At 35.7% G+C, this 16,354-nt stretch overlaps 2 protein-coding genes and 1 long non-coding RNA gene across 5 annotated transcripts; 2 read left to right on the forward strand and 1 right to left on the reverse strand.

Annotated features, from left to right (window-relative positions):
* Positions 1-1,157: 1,157 nt before the first annotated feature.
* LOC127935692 (uncharacterized) lies at positions 1,158-3,923 on the reverse strand. The gene is made up of 3 exons (XR_008148151.1): positions 3,737-3,923; positions 2,269-2,409; positions 1,158-2,133 (listed from the first exon to the last, which is right to left on the reverse strand). It is a non-coding gene; the product is annotated as an uncharacterized LOC127935692 (long non-coding RNA).
* Positions 3,924-4,606: 683 nt separating this feature from the next.
* ccdc106b (coiled-coil domain containing 106b) lies at positions 4,607-8,050 on the forward strand. Its single transcript, XM_052532646.1, has 7 exons — positions 4,607-4,683; positions 5,023-5,099; positions 5,429-5,527; positions 5,605-5,811; positions 5,897-6,046; positions 6,558-6,764; positions 6,853-8,050. The coding sequence occupies exons 1-7, from the start codon at positions 4,661-4,663 to the stop codon at positions 7,167-7,169; spliced, it is 1,080 nt and encodes a 359-aa protein (XP_052388606.1). The 5' UTR covers positions 4,607-4,660; the 3' UTR covers positions 7,170-8,050.
* Positions 8,051-8,503: 453 nt separating this feature from the next.
* u2af2b (U2 small nuclear RNA auxiliary factor 2b) lies at positions 8,504-16,134 on the forward strand. Of its 3 annotated transcripts, none has more exons than XM_052533241.1 (14): positions 8,504-8,566; positions 8,949-9,011; positions 10,095-10,115; positions 10,387-10,519; positions 10,895-10,930; positions 11,618-11,724; positions 11,970-12,121; positions 12,527-12,643; positions 12,730-12,868; positions 13,130-13,209; positions 14,073-14,195; positions 14,296-14,382; positions 14,854-15,105; positions 15,278-16,134. In XM_052533241.1, the coding sequence occupies exons 2-14, from the start codon at positions 8,963-8,965 to the stop codon at positions 15,410-15,412; spliced, it is 1,431 nt and encodes a 476-aa protein (XP_052389201.1). In that variant the 5' UTR covers positions 8,504-8,566; positions 8,949-8,962; the 3' UTR covers positions 15,413-16,134. The 3 variants fall into 3 exon arrangements, with proteins under 3 accessions (XP_052389201.1, XP_052389200.1, XP_052389203.1); XM_052533240.1 differs by lacking the exon at positions 8,504-8,566 and adding an exon at positions 8,573-8,829; XM_052533243.1 differs by lacking the exons at positions 8,504-8,566; positions 10,895-10,930 and adding an exon at positions 8,573-8,829.
* The last annotated feature ends 220 nt before the right edge of the window (positions 16,135-16,354 follow it).

Genomic DNA, 16,354 nt, shown 5'->3' on the forward strand with positions numbered 1-16,354 from the left:
TGTAAAACATCACCGTGACCTTGACCAAGGCTCTTGACCTTTAAGTGGGGATTGTACTTGTATTAAGTGCACTGTTAGTTACTTTAAACAAAATTGTTGGCCAAATGATTATAATATACACAATTATTTGATCACAGGGTTTTAAAAACATTCCATTTGACGGTTGACACTGTACAAGCTGTCCTTATACCTTTCATTTGTATCCTTCACTAACATTAAATCTTGTTTTACCTTTCCACCTTTTTAAGCATTGGATTTTCTTTGGGTCATAAATACATCCTGATAGTCTTCTGATCAGCTTACTGTCCCTAGTCTACCTCGTCTTGCCCACTATAATGTCCTCATACCACAATCCCCCCATCTATAATGTACGGAGAGAGCGTGCACACAGAAAAAAAAACATGATTGGAAAGAGTGAATAATAAGGAGGGAACAGGTGACATGAAAAGAAAGCCAAGCAAGTATTAAGCTAACATATCTGCTAAACCTATATTTAAAAAAAAAAAAAAAAAAAAAAAAAAACGAAAGAAAGAAAATTCCTGAAAAAAGAAAAATGTTTTTGTCAAATTGATAGAAAATTGTCAAAATAGCTGAATCTCTATTAAATGTCTTTAAAATGATTTTGTGCAAGCCATTTTCATTAGCTCATATTAATTTAGAGGCTTTTAGAAGATTTTTTCAAGATTTGCTTTCTCGAAGATTGCACCAATTTATTGATTTAGAATTGCATAACTACCATTGATTTTTATTTGTATCTAACTTTTTTCCACTTTGTACTTTTCTCATATCAAGTGCCAATCATCCTTACACACTCCAGTCACAGAATATGGCACACTTTTAGACCATGTGCTAATAAGACTCAATCCAATTAGACGGCTTAAAACAAGAAAAACCCTCAGAGATAAAGTGTAAAATGGGAAAAGACCCTAGAGCTAAATAAAGCCCAGGGGTTTTTTTTTCTTTAAGTCTGAGACTAACTGTAAGCTTCTTTTTTGTTTACTGGAGACACTTATAAACGAGGCAGAGAAGAAAGTTGATCTGCTTGGAAAATCTGCTTAGTGTTTTAATTTCACATCTGACATACTGTAAAGGAAAAGTATTTTTTTTTATTATTAGACAAACAAACAAACTTTTAATTAGTGAAAAATGTCGTTTTTAATCATGTAAAAATGTGACCGCTAGAAACTCTTGACAGAACATGAAAGGTTCAAGTGTGTCTCCACCTAGAGATCATACGAAGTACTGCAAATATCGTCTTCCAGTGGATCACAATATTCTTAGTAGGCCATTCATCATTTTCACTTAATATAAAACAATACTGACAATTTGCCAAATATCAGTTAAGATCATATACATTTTGTTGAAATGTTTATTGAAAAAAAAAAGATAACTAAAACACACTTTAAAGAAAGTAAAACACTGCTCTTGGCCATAAATTGCCAAAAACAACGGTAAATAAAAATAAATGGTAAAAATGCATTGTGCTACATTAAAGTAAAATTGTAACAATTTGTTTCGTTTTTAATTACTTGTTACAGTAACGGAACAAACTACAGTAGTAGTATTATATTAAATCTAATCTTTATATTAAAAAAGCAAACTTGAATTATTCAAATATTTATTGCAGTCTGTTTCCAGGCAGTTTACCTAAGCAAGGTGTAAGGTCAGAATACTTAATTTGATAATACAATTTTTCTCCTTTAAATCTCTGTATTTAATCTGTCAGGCACAACAATTAGGTACTTTTTTAAATGTAAAAAAACAGAAATTAGAAATAAAACTACCAAACAGCACCACTGTCAAAAAGTTAGGGCTCTCTGTGGACACGATGAGTATATATTTTCTTGCTGAGGCTGCGGGCCAAGTGATCCACGGCATTGCCGATTCCCCTCAGATCCTTCTGTGTTGTCATACCCTCAATGTTGCCGCTGTACCACATGACCCAACCGCCAAGAGATATCAGTACCAAGAGTGCCCCAGTGTACACAAGAAGGTCGCCGAAATCTCTCCCCTTCATTTCCAGTGGCACAAAGAGCCCCAGAAACAGGGCCGTAAAGCCAAAAATGTCAAAAATAATAGCAAAGCCCAGGGCCACTTTGCAGTGTTTCAAACCAGAACACCCCATGTTAACTGCTGGGGACAAAACAGACAGTGAAATATTTTTGTGAAGCATCAATTCATGCATTCATGAACAGTGCATAATATATATTGTATAGTGCATTAACAATTGTGTATATATATATATATATATATATATATATATATTACCTTTCTACAAACTGTTTCTCTGGCGAGGGGGGCCAGTGCCCCCGTGTCAACAAGCTTGGTCCCCCCTCTGGCTATAGCTCTGGCTCCCCAAAATTTGGAATTGTGTCATAAAAAAACTTTGGGTGCAATGTGCAGTTTGTCCTGTGGGTGGAAAAAAGTAAAACATCAGCTGCTAAATTCAAATCTGTGTTTTGTTCAGTGCAAGCTCGCTGCCTGGTTTCTGCTCTCTTGCTAATTTTCTCATCAGAAACAACAAAGTGCAGATGTGCGTACACAATGTTAGTAAGATATTAATTTCACAATGTAAACAGCTTTAGTGATTTTAATGGGAGTTACAACACAATTTAAGATATTTTGGAAGTCCATCTGCCATCAGTGGTTCAACTGTAACATTACAAAGCGACGAGAATACTTTTTGTACGCAAAAAGCAAAAACAATTTGTCTCCCCTGTCTCCTCATCATCGTAGCTCCATTTGGAAGAATATTCGCTGATCATAAACTCTGTAAGCTATTCTGTGTCAGCCGCGTCACAAGGATATGTTTTCTACCTGTATTTATGCTTTGATTTGAAAGAAACAGCGCATCTCCAAAATATACACACAGAGGAGACAAATTGGTGAAAAAATTCATAATTTTTTATTTTATTTTTTTGCAATACAAAAAGTATTCTTGTCACTTCATAATGTTATGGTTGATCTACTGATGACATATGGACTATTCTGATGATGTCTTTCATACTTTTCTGGACTTTAACAGTGTTATTTACTTGGCAGTCAATGGGACAGTCACAAGCCTCCAGGATTTCATCCAAAATATCTTAAATTGTGCTCCGAAGACGAAAACAAAGTTTTTACGGGTTTGGAACGACATGGGGGTAAGTGATTAATGACAAAATTTCATTGTGGGGTGTAAAAGTATCCCTTTAAGTCAGTGATAAATATGTTATTTTTTGTTTTGTTTTGTTTTGTTTTGATAATGTAAATGTTCTTTCCTGTCTTATTGTACAATGAATTTGTTAGTAACTTACAATGTTTTTTTTAATTATTATTAAATTCATATTAAATAAAAAATAAGTCGTATTAAAAATATTGTATGACATGACACCTATATCTACCATGGCCGCTTAGAACTTGGTAAAAAGACGGGTTTTTATGCCTCCCCTCCCCTTCACTCGTGCAAACCACAAAATAATGAGTGCATGACTCTCCTGACACTACTGAAGGAATAATAGTGAAAACAGGTTTAAATTAACTTTTGGAAAGTGGCCCCTGTCTGCCCCCCTGTTACTATGGTCTAGAACCGAAGATAACTGCACCAACTTTCCTTCATGATGTTTTATGTGCTTAGAAAGTCATGTGCGAGTGTCAACACTCAAACAATAGAAATTCTTATCTACTCACAAAATTACCACAAGCACTGAGGACGTTATAGGGGTTCAATAAAAGATACAATATTTAATAGACTGACCTTTATTCTCGGTATCTTCACTTCACGAATATGAAATATTATTTCGTCGTTTTTCAGGTGTGGTCGTCAGGTATGAACTAAACCTGTTTGAAGCTGTTTCCGGACCCACCCAGACATGTTGATATTTGACACCGCCAGAATGTAGGCCTTTCAAACAAGTTACCATAGTAACCAATTTTCCGCAAAAATAGTTCGAAAAATTGTTACGCTGTCATCACATCATGAAACAAAATGAAACATTGACGTCTTACACTGTTTGACTGAGATTCCATTTTTATATATTAAGAAACTACAGTAAGTGTAACAATAATTGGGGGAACTAAATTTAACGTTGTAATATGCTTTAAGATATATCAGCAAATTCTGAATTACTGTTCAATAATCTCTTGTGTAATACTTCAAGTGATTTATTGGTTGAGACAGATTTCTTTTATCATATTTTCATCACTTTTTTGTATCTTTAATCATTGAATTTTCATTGAATTTTGCAATTGAATTTGCAAGATTACCAATGAGTCAAAGTCAATGAAAATCTTGAAAACATTCAAGCATTAAAAAGCCATTGCTGTTTGACTTAGTTTAAATTATAAAGATTACAATTAAGCGTGCTACCTTGTCCAAATATATATATATATATATATATATATATATATAAAATAATTCATTTTAGTTATCTTTTAAAATAAATAGTTACAGAAAAATAACCTACGTTCATTTATTAATTTAAGTATTTAAAATTAAGGATGACATATGATTTGTAAAGGACCCGGATAATCTTGTTCTGTAGACTGTCGTTCAGTCAGTCAATCCTCATGATGCGGCGATCAACACAACGGAACACAACAAACGAGAGCCAATCCACACGCGGACGTTTGGGTTTAGCAAACGAGATCCTTTAAGTTGCATTCGTAAATACACGAGATTATGAGCCCTCATATATGCATGCAGTAAGTGTGTAATGCAATTTAGTAGAACTACTTGATGCGAATTGATATATCCAAAGCTAATTTAAATATACTCGCACGCTTTCCTTATTAACAGAAATGTATGAAACAATCATCCACTGCCCTGTCTGACAGAGCGGAGACACAGGCTAATTAACTAATGTTTAATTAACTACTTGTTAATGTTAATGACTAATTAACTACTTAGTCGACCTTTGTTGTTATTAATTGCATCACGCCCTGCTCTGTGTCATGCATTTCCTCGTTTTCTAAGTTTTGTATCGGTTTACTTTAGTTTGCAGTTGGATTCGTGGTTTTGAGAGAACTTATGTTTGGTTGTAGATTTGTGAACGTCAACCAGCTCCATGTCACCGAAATCATGACGACTGATGCACAGAGAAGCACGAGGAGCTGCAGAGGTTAGACCTTCTTCATTTAAAAATGTCTTTCAATTGGATGTAATCTTATTAGTAAAATCTAGTTTGAAATAATTTAAGGCGATTTTGGGATAAGATGGAATAAGCTGGTTATTAGCAGGTTGCCAGCTGGTTCCACAAACCAGCTTGACCGGTGATTTGTTTGCTGGTTTACCCCTGTAAAACCTGACATGAAATGATAGTCAGAAAAATCTTTGAAATGCAAAGGTGTATGTGATATATATATATATATATATATATATATATATATATATATATATACACTTTCCAGCTGATTAATAATGCCAGATTTGTCTTGCTCCTGATTACAGGTTTGAAGAATGAAGATGGGTATGAAATTTCCATTCCCTTTGAGGATAATAGCCTGGATGAGTCTGGTTTCTATAATCAAAATGATCACACCTTCGATGGTATTTACTTTAGCCACGTTATAACATGTTTAACACAATTGAGGTCTACACTGTAATATGTTTCAATGCTTCTGCAGAGTCAGACTCCGGTCAGATTCCTACTTGCAGTCCATACCTTCTGATTACCAGCCTCCGAGCACAACTGCAGATTTCTCTGGAAAAAAACTCCTGGCTCCAAAAACGCATCGAAGATCTGGAGGAGGAGAGGGACTTCCTGCGCTGCCAACTTGACCGATTCATTTTCAGCACCAAGAATCAGGAGAGCAATGGCATGATTGGGAAAGGTAGCTTTAGATTTGTACTTGTGTGATATAGTGTCTTATAATGTAGTAATCTACTTATAAAAATGTTATCTTTATTTAATTTAAGAAGCAGAAGCTGAACCTCAGCCCACCACTCAGAAGCAGCCCACCAATCAGAAGCCAACCCCCCGAAAGACATCCATTCCTTCTCCATCACCCATGATGACACGCTCTGGAAAAATCCCCACATGCATCCAGAAGCGCAGCAGAAAAAGCAGCTAATTGGCTTTTATTTTGTTTTTAGACCTACTTTTTTTTTTTTTTTTTTCTTCTTAATAAATGTGTTCAATTAAAATTTAAACTCACTTGGACAAATCTCACTATTGCTAACTGCTTTGTCTATAACGGTATTATTATTTTTTTTTTATATAATTTTGTAGTTTTTAATATAAACAAAAAATATATTCTATTTGTAGATTGTAATTTTTAATTGTAAATGTAAAAAAAAATTTGTTTTGTTTGTTTCATAATTTTAAAGTGTGTGTATATGTGTGTGTGTGTATATATATATATATATATATATATATAAAATCTTCAGTTCATTTGGTTTTAGTAATTAGAACCAAGAAATGTCACCATGGCAACTACCTGCATTCTTTTTATATATTTCTAAGTAATGAAAATTTGTATTCTAATGGTTTTAGTCAACACTAATAACCTTGTAAGAGAAACTGATCTCCAAAGATAATTTTTTATTTATTTGTAACTTGTTTTTGCTATTGTAACAGATCAAGAAGAGGAGGAGGTGATTGAGGAGGAAGAGTATATAGCGGAGGAAGACTATTTGGAAGAGGAGCAGCTTGTTACAGATGATGATGGAGATGAGACTGAGAGTAATGGCTCACGTAAGTGTCGTTCAGGCAGGCAGAATAGCCAGACGAGGGTGAAAAGACGACGTGTTTTCCGTATTGCACGAAGCATGGAAAGACAAAGAGGTGAGAATTTATTATATTTATTTTCAGTTTCTGTATATTTCAAAGCAACTGCATTTTTAATATTTAATAACTGCAATTTTGCTTGTAGTTAAAGATCCTGCAGGTGTTCTGCTTCGCTACAACAAGATCCTTGTAACCTATCAGAAGCTGAAGAGCATGTCTAGAGCATTCCAGGTCCACGGGGTTGACCGAAACACTGTCGCCTCCACCACTCCTATCGCTGAAATGCTTTTGGTTGCTCCTGAGAAGGTATCTGAAGTTGGTGAGTTTGATTCTTCCAAGGAAAAGCTTCTGGATTACGCAAGACGCTGTTATAAAGCTCTTGACGAGGATGCTCATGCTAAGGTGCAGACCTTGAAGAAGAACAACCTCTTGCTGCCCATTTCATACAGGTTCAGACACTAAATTTCCACAAATCAATTCCTTTTTTGGGCTTTTTTTTTTTTTCCTACCTCCAATTCTAGATCTACACATTTGGAGTGAAAATCTGTTCAAATCCCAACTCTGTGCCAACTCTATTAATAATGATGATTCTTCAGAAAGAGTGTGTAGACTCCAAGAATGGCATGTTGAACAAATGCTGTACAGTTTTGAAAGTTAAGAGAAAACATTTATTTGGGTAAATTAATAAAGGGAGAAGACAATTTTGAAAGAAATTGTAAGTCACGGTGTATAAAGGGTTGCCTGTCCTTATCTTGTTTATATGCTTATGTTTCTTATGGTGATGTTTGGAGACTCACTCCTTTAATATAAGGGACTTCGTTTTGTTTATGTACAGAGGTTGGGGATCATGCAAGACACCACTTTTCTTTAGTATCCTGACCCATTTCATCACATTTGGACGATGTATGTCAGGCTAAAGATTACGGAATAAAAATAAAGATCACAGCCTGCTACCATCTAAAAGAATGTCTTCGTAAAATCATCTTCAGGGTTTCTAAACTTCTACGTTTGCTATCAAATAATAAAGAACCAACTTGTTCTTTGATTAGTGGCCTTGGCTATAATAATCTGCAATTATTTCCATGCAAAACCTTCTGAGACAAACCCAAAGAACAAAGAGTAGTAGTTGGTGGGTTTATCATTGAAATCACTTGGTTGTTGAAGTGTATTGCTGTCTTATTTAATGACTGTGGCACACCGATGTGGTGTTATTCACAATTGAGCAAAAAAAAAAAAAATACAAGCCCTTTCCTTATTTGTAATATGGGACTACTTAAGCATGTTTTGTATGTGTCTGTGATTGACGAGGGAAAATAAATATATGTTTGAAATTGGAAACATTATTTACATTTGTGCAATTTTGTACACTTTTGGTACCAGTCCTACTCCGAAGGTTACAAAGTAAAAGTCAAGTCTTTGAGATTTTTTTAATATATATAATTATTATTATTTATGAGACCATGTTGTTCAATATGTTCCTTAGTAGTTTATGGCATGCCTGTGTGAGATTAAAGATCATACTAAAACAGTGTTTATACATGATGTCAGTTTAAAAGCTTGAATGACATTTTTGTTACTGTGATTGTATTATTTTCCTATTATGACTATTCATTTCAAAACTACCATGCTGTTATTAAACATATCTCCAACACAGTATAGAAGAGCATTCAGTCATTTTCAACATGAACTCCTATATATATATATATATATATATATATATATATATATTATTATTATTATTTTATTTTTAGTTTTTTAAATACAAAATCTCTCCAGGCCTGTAGGGGGCGCGTGGCGCCAAAGCTCTTATTCAGAGTCATTTGGCGTGAAGAAACGATCGTCGCATCCGCCAACGCGGAGTAAGTGGTTTCTGGTTAGCCTTTTTGGCCGAGACGGGCTAGACTTCAGCACAGTTATTAGTGACAAAGAACAGCATTTGACTATCAGAGAATCTATCTAAGCAGCAATTAATTACATATAAGTGATTTAGTCATCTATTTAGGCGACGCGGACATTTTATTTACCCGCACCGTGCACGGGTTGGAGTTAGCATTAGCAGCTAACAATCCTCGGAAGAAACGCGTTTATTTTCCACTGCGCGAATTTGCGTGTCTCGGAAATTGTAAGCTGGTGTTACATTTTAAAACATCTATAATTTCGTAGTCCACACCTTTAAATTGCGTGTGACTGAGAAAGCTTTGTATACTTGAAAGTGCGTGTTAACTGAAATTTCTGCTTCAGATCAAAACACCAGGATGTCTGATTTTGATGAATTTGAGAGGCAGCTTTCTGAAAACAAACAAGGTAAGTATAAATGTGCACTACTGACTGCAATCAACCGTAATCGCTTGCATCACACCGTAATAACAAAACATGGTGTCTGTTGTCAGTATAAATAGCCACATATTGATTGACGGTAATGAAACTCGTTCAGCACGTTAAGTACATTGGTTGTTTATGCTTAATATATAAATAAAATACATCTATAACGTTATAAATATGCATAAACATTTGATAATGGGCCATTTTTTATATTTACTGACTCGATGCTTATTTAATTTATTCACAGTTGTTTGGATAAAGGTGAAAACAAAAGCTCAATTTAGTTATAAATAAGGCTAGGGCTGGACGATATGGCCAAAATTTATATCACGATATATTTCTTCATTTCGGTTGATGCGATATACCTAATCCAGATATCAATATGAACCCTATTAAAAAAGTCTCATAAAACTGCCAAGAACGGCCACAACAGATGTATTTACCTACAAACATATTAAAAATTAAGTATATGAAACATACTCCTATAAAAGATTATAATATTTTAGGGGGGAAAATGGCACAAATGGATAAATGTTCACCTTTTGTAATGTAATCCAAGCAGCTCCGCCCATGAACGCTACTTCAGATAAAATGGAAATGCCATCGAAACTTTTCCCTTCAGATATACATTAATTTAAAACACCTGCTCCGCGTTTTGATTTTAAAACGTGCAGTGCAAGTCAAACGCTACAAAAAAATCAGTGTATGTGAAACACTGGTAATGTATATCGAAATATCGGAAATGTTTAAAAATCATATCACCGTTATTGAAAATAATGTATATCTTGATACATATTGATATTGAATTATTGTCCAGCCCATAATACGGCATATAATGCTCTATATTCACAATTAATTCTTTAAAAACATGCCTATACAATAAGTGCTGAGAGAGTTTTATGTTTGATACCTTAGCTCACTTGACTTTTTCTGTGATAATGGTCCTAGAAATTACATTTAAAGCTTAACTTTTTTGTCTTTTATGATTAGCTTGTAAATATAGACAGTGTATTGTTGTCAGATCACCTTGACTTGACTTTACCTCTCTCATTCTCTTCTGCGCAGGTGACAGTCTAAACGGTCATGGTGGGTATCCCATAATGAGGTGTAAAAAATCATGTGTAACCTGTCTCCTTCCTTTCCATCTAATCTTCCTTTTTTCCTCTAGACACTCAGTGTGACAACTGCATAATATTGTGCCAGATATCTTTATTTTTTTCTTTAAATCTGCAGCTGGAATGGGTTTTTTTCTTCTTTTTCCGATTTATTTCCTTACTCCTGTTTGCTTCAGAAATCTGCAGCTTTGTCTCATGTTTTTGCATGCTCATGTTTTTCATGTCTCTTTATTCTGTCTTAGAGCGGGACAAAGAGAACCGGCACCGGCGACGCAGCCCATCACGCAGCCGCAGTCGAGAGAGGAAAAGGAGAAGCAAAGAGAGGAGAAGCAGGGAACGCCGCAGTGACAGCAAAGACCGCCGCCATAGGCGCAGGTGAGATTAGTTGTCATGTTTTAACATAACTTTCATCATTGTAAAAGGCTCATCAGTCAGGATCTCCAGCACAGAGTATGAGCTTTAGCCAGGTTAATTTAAATGCTTATTTAAACATCTGACTTTCTGCAAGTTATTGAAGCCTTGCCAGCAGAATAAAATCTTGTTGTTGAACCCTGTTAAAATAGATGCTGTAATTACCATATTGATCACTTTAATGTAAAACTGAAGTAGTGCACAGTAATCAAGAACAAAGCAAGTTAACCAGTAAAATCACTAGTCTACTCTTAAACCTCATCCAGTTGTTTTATATGCGTGGTTTAAGCTACTGCAAAGTAGCTACATGTCAAACCCTGTTTTTAAATGTCATTTCAGTGAACATACTCAGAACCCTCCCCAAGACAATGTCAGGTAATACTGCAGATGACCTGACCCAGTTTGACCATTGTTTTTATAATTTTTTACATCTTGCAAATTCAAGTGTTGTGATTTTGAAGGCATTTGTCAGTTGAATTGGTACTCTCATGTCTGTGTAAAAGGAATAGTTCACCCAAAATGAATATTTGCTCAAATAAATTTCCCCACATTCAGGACATGTTGATCAAGATGTAGATGAGTTTGTTTCATTATTCATCATTTTGATAAATTTAGCGTTACAGCATCACTTGCTCACCATTGGATCTTCTGCAGTGAATGGGTGCCGTCAAAAAAAGACTCTCATTATGACAGCACCCATTAACTGCAGAGGATCCATTGGTGAGCAAGTGTTGTAAAGCTAAATTTTCAAAAATCACAAACTCATCTATATCTTGAATGGCCTGAGGGTGAGTAAATTTAAGCTAATTTTCATTTTTGGATGAATTGTTCCTTTAAAAGCCTTCTTCATGTGCTGTACTACGTTTTAAATTAGTGCCAGTTGTAACAATTGTATTTGTTTTCTTGTTTTTAATTTCTCTGATTTTCAATAGGATTTTAAGGGATAATATAGAGTCCTAGCTCTGTCAGATACAATGTTGAAATAATCATATTCTTGAACATTTAATGCAAATGAATTAACTTTAGTCCTTTTCTTTTTCTCTGTGCCTTTCTGGTAATCAGCCGTTCTCCTCACCGGGAGAAAAAGAAGATCAAAATTAAGAAGTACTGGGATGTGCCGCCTCCTGGCTTTGAGCATATTACACCCATGCAGTACAAGGCAATGCAAGGTGAGGCACATGGCATAAAACACTACCTTGTGTAGAGGTGTGTTATACCCGTTTAAACGATGCACAGAAATGTGTAAAAAGTTTTATTACTATATGAATTTGAAACTCATATCATCCTGTCATTAAGTATTGTGTATTCTGCCCACTTTCGGTTTATTTTATTTATGTATATGGGTGCGGGTCTCTTGTCATTTAGGTCATTTATTTTCTGTCATTAATGTAGTTGTTTTCTCTCTCTCCCCCAGCCGCTGGTCAGATCCCAGCTACCGCTTTGCTGCCCACCATGACTCCAGAAGGCCTGGCAGTAACACCGACCCCAGTACCAGTAGTGGGCAGCCAGATGACTCGCCAGGCTCGCAGGCTTTACGTTGGCAACATCCCATTTGGCATCACAGAGGTGTTAAATGAACATTATTCACATACTAGAATTACTCTGCAGGGCTTTGGAGAACAGATCCACAATCAGATATATAATGCATTAGCATATTGTATATTTATTTGTGCATTCTAATTCACTCTGTTTTAACATTGAGATTACAATTGCCATCATCTATTGCTCACTTAAATATAATATTTAAAAATACTAATAATTTATTGATGTCATTAAATGTACGGTTTAGAAAATCTATTTTAATCTAATGTGATCTAAGATGGATCATTTATTTTTCTCTTATTTATTTAGACAAACCTTAAATAGTATACACTTTAATTGGTGCATCCCTTATAACATTATGAATGTCCTTGCATTATATAACAAATTCGAAAATTGTTCCATAGCTTACTAAACACTCTTCTTCTTCAGGAGTCTATGATGGACTTCTTCAATGCCCAGATGAGACTTGGTGGTCTAACTCAAGCTCCAGGAAACCCTATCCTCGCTGTCCAGATTAACCAGGACAAGAACTTTGCTTTCCTTGAGGTGGGAAATGCCTGTATACACTGACAGAGGCTTATATTTCTAATGAATAGATAAGCTGGTTTCATGTCTTCCTATCAACTCTTCAGTTCCGATCAGTGGATGAGACCACCCAGGCCATGGCATTTGATGGCATCATCTTCCAGGGGCAGAGTTTAAAGATTCGCCGGCCACATGACTATCAGCCTTTACCTGGCATGAGTGAGAACCCCAGCGTATATGTCCCGGGTACACAGATTTTACAGATCTCAGATCACAACAAACATGACTTTTTCCTTTGATTAGAAATGGCTTCAGCATACATTTGTATTACGTTCTCATTTCCAGGTGAATGGATTTTATTTAAACTTGGCCCTAAGAAAATTAGCCTGTTACCACACTGTTATTTCTCTTCTCATCAATTCAGTCCTCTCTTTTTAGACTTCCGGTCAATTGTTCTCTTCTGCCAGTCAGTTGTCTGTTAACAACTGTTCTCCATCTGCTCCACAGGTGTGGTGTCCACTGTTGTACCAGACACTATTCACAAGCTCTTCATTGGTGGTTTGCCAAACTATCTCAATGACGACCAGGTTGGTTACAAATGGTTTCTGGTAGAGAGTCTCAGTTACCTTTTATTGTAAAAAACAAAAAAAACAAAAGGGCCTTGATTATTTATAATAAGCTATAACAGCTTAGGCATCAGGAAATTTCTTATTTTTTAATCCCTTCAGCAGCTGTTTTTTTTTTTTTTTTTCCGGAAAACCAAGATTCCCACAGTTTTGGAAAACCTTGTTATGTGAAGTAGCGGGATTTTTATAATGCAATTTGTAGACCTGGAAATGGTCATGGTGATTTAATAGAATAATAAAACGCCACAGGCATTTTTATAATGAATATACAATAAATATACAATTAATTTTAAATTAATAAATTCTCAATTCTCAAAGTCCAGTAAATCATGAACAACTGGAAATGTCATGGGGGGCCTTCAAATTGTGTTGTGGACAATGTGGGGCCTTGGGGGCAAAAAGGTTGAAAATCACTAAACTAAACTGCACAAAATATTGAGTAAGTTCTATTGAAATAATGAGCTAGTTTGATAGATCGCATTATTCTTAAACACCATAAGAACTAACAGTAATATGTGGTAAAGTTTGCTCAGCTTTGTGCTTGTCTTGGGTGTGTATAGCTCTTCACGCTCTGCACGTCCTTTGAAGAATCCCCACATGAAAATGAGCAGCAAGGGTTAATTTTTTTTAAAAGGTCCTTAAGTTTACCTTTAACCGTTTGTATGGCACATTTCAGCACAAATTGTTTTATGACAACAAGGTCATGCATGCATAATTGAAACAAAAGCAAACTCACAGCAGAAAATGTTCCTGGAAACTTTTTTTTTTTTGTCAAGCTTTTATTAAGTGTGATGTAGCAGTTTGAATTTGTTTTATGTCCTCAGGTTAAAGAGTTGTTAACCTCTTTTGGACCTCTCAAAGCCTTCAATTTGGTTAAGGACACTGCTACCGGCCTCTCAAAGGGCTATGCTTTCTGTGAATATGTGGATGTTAACATCAATGATCAAGTGAGTTGGCATGGCTAGATTTTGCACGGTATCCAATGATTTTAACATCCTTTGGCCTACTTTAACAGAGTTAATCCGTTATTATTATTATTTTTTCCAGGCTATTGCAGGACTGAATGGTATGCAGTTAGCAGATAAGAAGCTGCTGGTTCAGAGGGCAAGTGTAGGAGCCAAGAATGCCACAATGGTGAGCATGGAATTCAACTTCAAATGTTTTGTTTTAAAACACACATTCAAAGTAGTACTCCTGCTCAAAACTTTGTGGTCAGTAAGATATTTTAAATTATGGTCACACATTTTTATGAAATATGATTAATAAAAAGTTTTTGAAAAACATTTATTTGTAAGATTATAAATGTCTTCTGAATAAAGTTTTAATTTCCTTAAAAAAAAAATCCTACTGACCAAAAACAGTTGAATAGTAGGTTGACCCTCTGATGTCACATGGATTACTTTACATATCTCCTATACCGTATTTTTCGGACTATACTTTTTTCCATAGTTTGGCTGGTCCTGCGACTTATAGTCATGTGCGACTTATCAAAATTTATTTGACATGAACCAAGAGGGTGCATTAATTCATATACTCATTATTTTAAATGGTATAAATAGTTTCTCAGGCTATCTATCTTTCTTCCCCCCCACTAAACATTTGTAGACAAGCATAAATGAGACTCCAGTGACACTGCAAGTGCCGGGGATGATGAACAACCCCATGGGACAGATGGGCGGTATTCCCACTGAGGTCCTGTGCCTGATGAACATGGTGGCTCCAGAGGAACTGGTGGATGATGAGGAGTACGAGGAGATAGTGGAGGACGTGAGGGATGAATGCTCCAAATACGGCCAGGTCAAGAGCATAGAGATTCCCCGTCCTGTCGATGGCCTTGATGTCCCTGGAACCGGCAAGGTAAGCTTTACCAAACCAGCTCAACTGACGGATGGGAGTCAAACTCTGCCTTCTTTAGTCCTTGTGTAGGTGCTGATTAAAGCACTTTGACTTCGAACCCTCCAGCAACGAACATCTGGTAGCACTACACTAACATAGACAAACCAGCTCACAATCTGTTTTATTTTTCCAGATCTTTGTGGAGTTCACAACTGTTTTCGACTCCCAGAAAGCCATGCAGGCCTTGACGGGAAGAAAGTTCGCCAACAGGGTGGTGGTGACCAAGTACTGCGATCCAGATGCTTACCACCGCCGAGACTTCTGGTAGAGGAAGAGAGCAAGAAAAATAGGATGGAGTAGCAGCATTGCGGAAAAATTAAGGCAGAGATAACGAAAGGGGGAACACTTTTTTTTTTTCTACTCTTTAAAAAAGCCAAAAGGTTAATGTTATGTTTTGTTTTGAGATGATTCGTGAGCAATTATGGGAGGGCTTTTGCTTTCATTTGTATTTTAAGAACATTAGCTGGAGATATTCTGTTATACTGATTATGCTTAATCTGTTAATAAAATTTACTATTTTTTAATTGTATACTGAAACAAATGATGTAAAATTGTGACCATCAGAGAAGACGAAAGAACTATTGATACTCAACTAAATGTGGAGATAAGTACATATTAGACAGGTAGTTCAAAGATCTGAACATCTTTCAGTCCTTTACCTTGTTTTTATCTCTTTTTATTTCTCATTAGTATCCCACTGTGACAGCTCTTTCTTGAAAGTCATTCGTCTTCTCTGTTGGCCAACTCACCACGTTTCCCTCCCATTTTGTAGCTTTTTGCAGTTCATATCTCTAGGTATTAGACTGTCCCAGTTTTTGTCTGGTTTTGTTCTTAAACTTGGTCTCTTCCATACATATCACCAGCCCATTTGACGGTGATGATATTTGTCCAGTGTGGCACCTTTTCTGTATGCGTGATGTGTTTTTTTTCCTTCTCAGTATAATAGGCCACTTTGATAATAAAACTCTTGGAAGTATGATCAGTTGTGAATCTGTCTGGTTGTCATTTATTTGTGGGACACGGCATGCTACTCTAAGAAACAATATGAAGCAATTTTGTACTTTATTTTTGGCCTGTCACATGATTACTTTCTAAACTTAACCAATATTTGCTTCATCTTCTGGTCTAAGTGTACATATCTAATCCCTCTGCACATCCTCTTTTGCATATTTTTTTTATGTTGCTTATTTTTTCTTACATAGTACAGCAC

This window comes from Carassius gibelio, chromosome A19, assembly GCF_023724105.1.
Source record: "Carassius gibelio isolate Cgi1373 ecotype wild population from Czech Republic chromosome A19, carGib1.2-hapl.c, whole genome shotgun sequence".
Lineage (NCBI taxonomy): Eukaryota > Metazoa > Chordata > Actinopteri > Cypriniformes > Cyprinidae > Carassius > Carassius gibelio.